This window comes from Leucopleurus acutus (assembly GCF_964270905.1).
Source record: "Leucopleurus acutus genome assembly, contig: HAP1_SCAFFOLD_629, whole genome shotgun sequence".
Lineage (NCBI taxonomy): Eukaryota > Metazoa > Chordata > Mammalia > Artiodactyla > Delphinidae > Leucopleurus > Leucopleurus acutus.
The window spans coordinates 93,268-101,829 of NW_028138762.1; the positions used below are offsets into that span (position 1 = coordinate 93,268).

Below are 8,562 nucleotides of genomic sequence, written 5' to 3' on the forward strand. Positions count from 1 at the left end.
TCATCTGGCGAGGGTATCCTTTGGAGCTGAGAAACGGAAGCTCAAATGAACCTAAGCGGCTAAGACGCTCAGTGTGTGTGTTTTGGGGGTGTGGGGTGTGTGGGGGGGTACTCTTTGGTCCAGAGCCGAGGTCTCTGCACGTCCAGTCCAGTTCCCCACGCCAGCCCCGATGGGCACGGAGTCTCTTTGTCCAAGACAGACCAAGGAAGACAGAGCCAGAATAAAGTCAACAGCTTTTATTACAACTCACAGATTTCATAGAAAAAGGAATGTAGCGTCAGGTCCGGTTGTATGAAAAACGGTAAAATGCAGGTTTGTCCTGGTTGCTCTGTGGACACCCGGGGCAGGCTCTCCGCGACATCAGGCACAGCAGCTGCACTTGTCCGAGGCCCCTTTGCAGACGCAGCCCTGGGCACACTTGGCGCAGCCCACGGGGCAGCAGGAGCAGCAGCCTGGGGAGGCAAGGGCAGCGTGCAGTCGGACCACGCGTTGTCCGGAACCACCCTTCCCAGCAGCAGGCCTGGCCCCAGCCGCCCTCGGGCCCAGACCCTGAGTTTACGATGGTGTCCTCTGTCCTGAGGTCATTGCTCTCAGACACTAGGTTCAGGTTGCCCGGCCCATCTGTGCCCAGGACAGGGCACAGCGCCTTGGAGAGACAGTGAGCAGGGCCTCTGGGGACAAGAGAAAGCCAGCCCCCAGCACCACCAGTGATGTGAGCCAAGTCCTCAGGATCAAAGTGGAGGCAAAGCCCGCACAGAGCAGCTCCCGCTCGGGATAGGGGAGCTCTGGGCTGCTTCGACAGGAAGGGGCTGCACCGGGTCCGAGAAGCCACGCACGGCCGCTGGTTCCGGTCCCTAAAGTGCTTCAGTCCCTGAGAGGATTCGGAAGCGTGACTCAGGAGGCAGGAGGACTAGTTCTAGTGACAGGTCTGAGGTTGTTTGTCGGTGACCCGTCTGGGCCTCAGTCTCCCTGTTCTCTAGTGCGCGCCTGGGTCTCGGTCGTGCCGAAGGTGATTCCAGCTCTGACTGTGAATCCCTTCCTGGCGAGGGGGGTGCCGGGAAGTCTGGTCACTGTCCTGCTCCTGCCTGCCTGCTGAGCTCTGGGCTCCCTCCTCGCACTCAGCCCAGACCCCGCCTTCCCAGAGAAGGCCCCGCACACTCACTCTTCTTGCAGGAGGCGCATCTGCAGGCTTTGCAGGTGCAGGAGCCAGCGCAGCCGCAGGAGCCGCCTGCCGGGAAGGGAAAGGAGGCCAGCAGTGAGCAGGGACGGGGATGCAGGAGCCACAGCAGACGGTCAGCAATGCCTCCCTGAGCCCTCCTCCTCTGTCAGGACCCAGCCCTGGGAGCTCGTGTCCACTCGGGCGGATAGAGAAGCCCCAGCTCCTCTCTTCTGGTCCAAGGAGAGTAGGTCCCCTCCTGATGGGACTCCACAGGGAAGGTCCCGGGCTCCAGACGCAGCCCAGGCCGACTGGGGCCGGGGGCCGGGGCCCATGGCCTGAACCCCAAAGAGGCAGCGTCCCCTCTGCCCATCAAATCGTGGCAGGTCCGAGGCCTCCTCCAAACGCTGGCTCCCGGTCTAGCAATCCCCTGACCTGCCGGGTGACCTCAAGAAGGACAGCCTGGAGCCTCCGTGCCCTCAGTGTCAACGGAGAGGCAAAGGGAGACGGACGTGCCCTCAGGAGCCTGGCTACCGAGAAAGCCCTGGACCCGTGACAGGAGTCCTCCTGAGCTCAAAACTCAAAGCCCTCCCTTCTCGTCCTGTGCCCGGGAAGGGGGCATCCTAAGGCTCAAAGGCAGGGCTCCCTTACCAGTGGGGCAGGAGCACTTGGGGTCCATCTGGAGGAGGAGTGAGGCCCGAGGTCCAAAGCAAGGGGCGAAGCCGCTTCACGGGTCCGGTGGGGGCCGTGTGGGAGCGAGGAGCCCGGGGGCTGAGTTATAGGCCGAGGAGGCGGCCCGGGCGCAGAGGCCCCGCCCCCGCCTTGCACCCGCCCCGCGGCTCCGCGCCCGCGCCGCCCGCGCCGCCCGTGCCGCCCGCAGCGCCCTGGGCCGGGCTGTGAGCAACAGGCGGGGCCGAGCGCACGATTCCACGTCGGTGCCGGCTGGAGCGGAGGAACCGGGTGCCGTGCGGTAAGCCGTGTCCCAGCCCCCCGGCCGCCCCTTCCCAATGTGCCCGACGGGAGCAGCCGCCGTGTTGGCGGGTTGTACAGGAATCCGGCTCCCGCGTCCTCCGGTCTTCCCCGCCCCAGGCCCCGCGCCGCCGGCCTCCGGGTCGCCGTTTCCTGCTGCCCGAGAACAGCCCCCGCCTCCCGCTCGTGTCCCTGGCTTGGCTGGAGCCGGGGAGCGGTGTCAGAGAGCGCAGGCGGATGTGACCCTCACCACCGTTTGGCCGACCCCATGTGTCCCCGGGCGTTGCCAGCCCCGGTCCCCACCACGGTCCTTTGGAAGCGTTTTTCCGGTACCGCCTCCTGTAACCGCAGCGCGGTGAACGTGGCCTTCAGCCGCGAGGCGTCTCTTGTGTTTTCCTTTCCTGGAGGGATCCTGGCTCATTTGTCCGGGGGCTTCTTTGCCTGAACTTTCCAGGGGCGCTCCTCACTGTAGCCGGTCCACCCCCACGCCAGGGTGGAGGTTCCCTAATCATGGGATGCTTCCCCAGGGACGGCATCATTGTAGGTGATAGGCACACCTGGCGGTAAATAACAAAGCGAGACAAGTGGATAGAGTTCCCTTTGAGTAGTCCTGACAGTTACTCACCGTGGAGTCCATGCCAAGCCTTGTTAGTCACTTCTGCTCTTTGAGTTGTCACACCAACCGGGAAGGGAGACAGCAGTCCGGAGCCCGGTTCCCAAAGTCCGAAGTCCCTACAGTACCGGGAGGCTACTGAGGCAGGCACACAGGGCTGGGGAGTGGTGCCCTGCTTCTGTGTTTTTGTCGCTTCGCAGCTGAAAGAGGGAGTCAGTGAGCAAGGTCCCCTTTGGCCCAGAGCCGTGTCCTCGGCCCGTCTCTGCCATGTCCAGCTCCATCCTGGGGGCGACCAAGGTGACACCGGAGGAATGTATTTATGATTTCGTGGCTACCTTCTGACTCTCTCCTTCAGTAGCGTTCGAGAGGTTTCTTCTGGTATAACGTATTTCAGAAAATCACTGAAAAGAAAATGGTAAGGAAATCCTGATGCAGGTGACAGCAGAAGTGGCAGGACCCTTCTGTGTCTGTGAGGAGGACACCGACTGTGCTCCTCACGGCCTTCTATCTGTAGTGTCGACGGCTCTTTGCGTGAAGGCAGGATAACCCTCTCGGGGGTACTGGTCCCACGCTCACAGGGTCGATGGGGACGGCCCAGAGCCCAGAGCTAAACACACCGTCCTCGCTTGCGTGTCTGGAAGGAGAACAGTGTCTCCTAGGCTGATGATAACAAATAAATCAATAGATAAATAAATGAATGGGTGATGTGATCGATTGCTCACTGAGTGCCCAGTATATTCTGACCTTCTTTGCATGTATTCAGTTCTTTAATCCCGAGAGCCAGACACTGTTATTTTCCCTTTAGAGCAGAGCAGACGGAGCCACAGAGAGGTTATGTCCCATGGCTGTACGTGGCACAGATGGGACGGGCCCTCCTGCAGGCTGACTGCAGCCCCGCGCCCAACCGGACACCGTGTCATCCCACGAAGGGTGAGAACACTGAACACCTGGCACAGAGGCAGCAGTGGGAGAGCCCTGAGCCGGCAGCCAGAACCCTCCGCACAGCTCTGTGACCTCTCTGGGCTTCGGCCTCCCACCTCTGCAGCCAGGAGCACAGCTGGACTGTCTCCGAAGACCCTGCAGCCCTGAAAAAGGAGAGGCCGGATTCAGCCTCCAGTGATGTCATAACCGGCACCGTGTGGCCGGGAGGTGAGACAGCTGCAGTGTAGGTTTAGTCCTCTGAGTATAGGCTGTGTGCCCTTGGGTAGGTTGCTTAACCTCTCTGGAATTGGCACCATCACTCCAGACCATGCAGGTTCACCGAGTCTGTCCAAACGCTGTGGCGGTGACTCGTTCCACGGGGCTTGTTGGAGGACATCCCCACGCCCTCTGGCACTGGATAAGCAAGGTTCCTATCCATCTCTGCCCTCGCCATGAGCTTGCTTGCAAACCAGGGAGCCTTTCTCCAGGAGCTTGTCGGGAGCTCAAGGATTCTCTGTGCACAGATGTCAGTGTGGAGAGAGCGATCGTACGGGACACCGTGGGGGAAGCCCGAGCTGGGAGCCAGGCCACTATCTCGCTTATTCCCCCTCATTGAAATTATTCTTTTGTATCGAAAGGAGGAAATGAAATCTCAGAGAGTATCAGTGACTTGCCAGGTCAGGAAGTGGCACGGTGGCTGTGAACCTGAGTGCCTGACGCCGACGCCCACGCACGCAGCACGGGCCGGCTCCCGAAATGCCCTGTGCACTCGGGGCACCTGTGGCCCATCTTGGTCCTGACTTCTGAGCCACGTGTCTCCTCTTTCTCTCGGAGTGCCCATCCAATAGGAGTTCCCTCCCCAGACCGCCAGGGGGCCCAACAGCTGAAATACACTCCCTGTTCCCTCAGCACACACTTGTTGCTAATAAACCCCACCAGGCCCCCCCCCCCCCCCCCCGCCACGCACTGCAGCACCACCATCACTCTGCAGAGGAACACGTGAAGTCCTTCTTCTGAAACCAGGTCTCAGGGAAACAGCCGGGAAATTCCCACCAAATCCAAATCACTTTCTTTCGGGGTGTCAGGTAGCCACGGGCTGGTTTTTGAGGGAAGGGAAGATGTCAGCCTGACCTAGGGAGGTACTTGCGAAGATTCAGAGCCAAGCCCCCGCAGGGAGCTGTCACGGGTGGCGAGTGTCCTGTCCGTAGCCCTGGGCAAGCCAAGACTGATGTTCCCTGTGGGGAGGCAGGGGGCAGAGCTGCTCCAGGCGTGTGTGGTCCACACAGTGGGGCATCTGTGAAGTGTTCCCAGGACTCGGGCACACTTTCAACGTACGTGCAGCATATGAGAGCGTCCAGTTTTCAGAATTGCTCCTCCACGTGTGAAGGTGGTTTTACGTGTTGAAGGGAAAACTGGGTGTCACATATCGTGTCCTTTGACGTGTTTTCTTAGCGATCCGTTTTACTGACCAGGGTGAAAACTGTGGCAGAAAATACAAAGAGGTCTTTCCAGGGTGTTTTAGACGCAAGCCCCGTGCAGAAGTCACACGAGAGGGGTGTGGGATTCCATCCCCTCTGGGTACTTTTCTAGGCTCTCATCACCGAGCGCTGAGTTTGGCAGGGGCCCCCAGAGAAGGAAAATGAGAAATGGGCAACTTTCTCTGCAATCCATACTCCTAAGGGGAATAGAGGGAGTGTGTCCTCTGCGTGTCCAATGCCCTATGTCATCTGGCGAGGGTATCCTTTGGAGCTGAGAAACGGAAGCTCAAATGAACCTAAGCGGCTAAGACGCTCAGTGTGTGTGTTTTGGGGGTGTGGGGTGTGTGGGGGGGTACTCTTTGGTCCAGAGCCGAGGTCTCTGCACGTCCAGTCCAGTTCCCCACGCCAGCCCCGATGGGCACGGAGTCTCTTTGTCCAAGACAGACCAAGGAAGACAGAGCCAGAATAAAGTCAACAGCTTTTATTACAACTCACAGATTTCATAGAAAAAGGAATGTAGCGTCAGGTCCGGTTGTATGAAAAACGGTAAAATGCAGGTTTGTCCTGGTTGCTCTGTGGACACCCGGGGCAGGCTCTCCGCGACATCAGGCACAGCAGCTGCACTTGTCCGAGGCCCCTTTGCAGACGCAGCCCTGGGCACACTTGGCGCAGCCCACGGGGCAGCAGGAGCAGCAGCCTGGGGAGGCAAGGGCAGCGTGCAGTCGGACCACGCGTTGTCCGGAACCACCCTTCCCAGCAGCAGGCCTGGCCCCAGCCGCCCTCGGGCCCAGACCCTGAGTTTACGATGGTGTCCTCTGTCCTGAGGTCATTGCTCTCAGACACTAGGTTCAGGTTGCCCGGCCCATCTGTGCCCAGGACAGGGCACAGCGCCTTGGAGAGACAGTGAGCAGGGCCTCTGGGGACAAGAGAAAGCCAGCCCCCAGCACCACCAGTGATGTGAGCCAAGTCCTCAGGATCAAAGTGGAGGCAAAGCCCGCACAGAGCAGCTCCCGCTCGGGATAGGGGAGCTCTGGGCTGCTTCGACAGGAAGGGGCTGCACCGGGTCCGAGAAGCCACGCACGGCCGCTGGTTCCGGTCCCTAAAGTGCTTCAGTCCCTGAGAGGATTCGGAAGCGTGACTCAGGAGGCAGGAGGACTAGTTCTAGTGACAGGTCTGAGGTTGTTTGTCGGTGACCCGTCTGGGCCTCAGTCTCCCTGTTCTCTAGTGCGCGCCTGGGTCTCGGTCGTGCCGAAGGTGATTCCAGCTCTGACTGTGAATCCCTTCCTGGCGAGGGGGGTGCCGGGAAGTCTGGTCACTGTCCTGCTCCTGCCTGCCTGCTGAGCTCTGGGCTCCCTCCTCGCACTCAGCCCAGACCCCGCCTTCCCAGAGAAGGCCCCGCACACTCACTCTTCTTGCAGGAGGCGCATCTGCAGGCTTTGCAGGTGCAGGAGCCAGCGCAGCCGCAGGAGCCGCCTGCCGGGAAGGGAAAGGAGGCCAGCAGTGAGCAGGGACGGGGATGCAGGAGCCACAGCAGACGGTCAGCAATGCCTCCCTGAGCCCTCCTCCTCTGTCAGGACCCAGCCCTGGGAGCTCGTGTCCACTCGGGCGGATAGAGAAGCCCCAGCTCCTCTCTTCTGGTCCAAGGAGAGTAGGTCCCCTCCTGATGGGACTCCACAGGGAAGGTCCCGGGCTCCAGACGCAGCCCAGGCCGACTGGGGCCGGGGGCCGGGGCCCATGGCCTGAACCCCAAAGAGGCAGCGTCCCCTCTGCCCATCAAATCGTGGCAGGTCCGAGGCCTCCTCCAAACGCTGGCTCCCGGTCTAGCAATCCCCTGACCTGCCGGGTGACCTCAAGAAGGACAGCCTGGAGCCTCCGTGCCCTCAGTGTCAACGGAGAGGCAAAGGGAGACGGACGTGCCCTCAGGAGCCTGGCTACCGAGAAAGCCCTGGACCCGTGACAGGAGTCCTCCTGAGCTCAAAACTCAAAGCCCTCCCTTCTCGTCCTGTGCCCGGGAAGGGGGCATCCTAAGGCTCAAAGGCAGGGCTCCCTTACCAGTGGGGCAGGAGCACTTGGGGTCCATCTGGAGGAGGAGTGAGGCCCGAGGTCCAAAGCAAGGGGCGAAGCCGCTTCACGGGTCCGGTGGGGGCCGTGTGGGAGCGAGGAGCCCGGGGGCTGAGTTATAGGCCGAGGAGGCGGCCCGGGCGCAGAGGCCCCGCCCCCGCCTTGCACCCGCCCCGCGGCTCCGCGCCCGCGCCGCCCGCGCCGCCCGTGCCGCCCGCAGCGCCCTGGGCCGGGCTGTGAGCAACAGGCGGGGCCGAGCGCACGATTCCACGTCGGTGCCGGCTGGAGCGGAGGAACCGGGTGCCGTGCGGTAAGCCGTGTCCCAGCCCCCTGGCCGCCCCTTCCCAATGTGCCCGACGGGAGCAGCCGCCGTGTTGGCGGGTTGTGCAGGAATCCGGCTCCCGCGTCCTCCGGTCTTCCCCGCCCCAGGCCCCGCGCCGCCGGCCTCCGGGTCGCCGTTTCCTGCTGCCCGAGAACAGCCCCCGCCTCCCGCTCGTGTCCCTGGCTTGGCTGGAGCCGGGGAGCGGTGTCAGAGAGCGCAGGCGGATGTGACCCTCACCACCGTTTGGCCGACCCCATGTGTCCCCGGGCGTTGCCAGCCCCGGTCCCCACCACGGTCCTTTGGAAGCGTTTTTCCGGTACCGCCTCCTGTAACCGCAGCGCGGTGAACGTGGCCTTCAGCCGCGAGGCGTCTCTTGTGTTTTCCTTTCCTGGAGGGATCCTGGCTCATTTGTCCGGGGGCTTCTTTGCCTGAACTTTCCAGGGGCGCTCCTCACTGTAGCCGGTCCACCCCCACGCCAGGGTGGAGGTTCCCTAATCATGGGATGCTTCCCCAGGGACGGCATCATTGTAGGTGATAGGCACACCTGGCGGTAAATAACAAAGCGAGACAAGTGGATAGAGTTCCCTTTGAGTAGTCCTGACAGTTACTCACCGTGGAGTCCATGCCAAGCCTTGTTAGTCACTTCTGCTCTTTGAGTTGTCACACCAACCGGGAAGGGAGACAGCAGTCCGGAGCCCGGTTCCCAAAGTCCGAAGTCCCTACAGTACCGGGAGGCTACTGAGGCAGGCACACAGGGCTGGGGAGTGGTGCCCTGCTTCTGTGTTTTTGTCGCTTCGCAGCTGAAAGAGGGAGTCAGTGAGCAAGGTCCCCTTTGGCCCAGAGCCGTGTCCTCGGCCCGTCTCTGCCATGTCCAGCTCCATCCTGGGGGCGACCAAGGTGACACCGGAGGAATGTATTTATGATTTCGTGGCTACCTTCTGACTCTCTCCTTCAGTAGCGTTCGAGAGGTTTCTTCTGGTATAACGTATTTCAGAAAATCACTGAAAAGAAAATGGTAAGGAAATCCTGATGCAGGTGACAG

The 8,562-nt window shown here is 61.4% G+C and overlaps 2 protein-coding genes across 2 annotated transcripts; both read right to left on the reverse strand.

Annotated features, from left to right (window-relative positions):
- Window positions 1-210: 210 nt before the first annotated feature.
- Window positions 211-1,918, reverse strand: LOC309978988 (metallothionein-1E-like). The gene is made up of 3 exons (XM_082865810.1): window positions 1,808-1,918; window positions 1,163-1,228; window positions 211-452 (listed from the first exon to the last, which is right to left on the reverse strand). Exons 1-3 carry the CDS (start codon window positions 1,833-1,835, stop codon window positions 361-363), a joined length of 186 nt encoding a protein of 61 aa, XP_082721936.1. The 5' UTR covers window positions 1,836-1,918; the 3' UTR covers window positions 211-360.
- Window positions 1,919-5,592: 3,674 nt separating this feature from the next.
- LOC309978984 (metallothionein-1E-like) lies at window positions 5,593-7,300 on the reverse strand. The gene is made up of 3 exons (XM_082865807.1): window positions 7,190-7,300; window positions 6,545-6,610; window positions 5,593-5,834 (listed from the first exon to the last, which is right to left on the reverse strand). Exons 1-3 carry the CDS (start codon window positions 7,215-7,217, stop codon window positions 5,743-5,745), a joined length of 186 nt encoding a protein of 61 aa, XP_082721933.1. The 5' UTR covers window positions 7,218-7,300; the 3' UTR covers window positions 5,593-5,742.
- Window positions 7,301-8,562: the final 1,262 nt, after the last annotated feature.

Coding starts and splice junctions, on each gene's coding strand:
- LOC309978988 (XM_082865810.1), bottom strand. CDS start 1,835: ATGGACCCCAAGTGCTCCTGCCCCACTG. Junction 1,229..1,807: donor CAAGTGCTCCTGCCCCACTG/GTAAGGGAGCCC, acceptor CCTTCCCGGCAG/GCGGCTCCTGCGGCTGCGCT. Junction 453..1,162: donor ATGCGCCTCCTGCAAGAAGA/GTGAGTGTGCGG, acceptor TTGCCTCCCCAG/GCTGCTGCTCCTGCTGCCCC.
- LOC309978984 (XM_082865807.1), bottom strand. CDS start 7,217: ATGGACCCCAAGTGCTCCTGCCCCACTG. Junction 6,611..7,189: donor CAAGTGCTCCTGCCCCACTG/GTAAGGGAGCCC, acceptor CCTTCCCGGCAG/GCGGCTCCTGCGGCTGCGCT. Junction 5,835..6,544: donor ATGCGCCTCCTGCAAGAAGA/GTGAGTGTGCGG, acceptor TTGCCTCCCCAG/GCTGCTGCTCCTGCTGCCCC.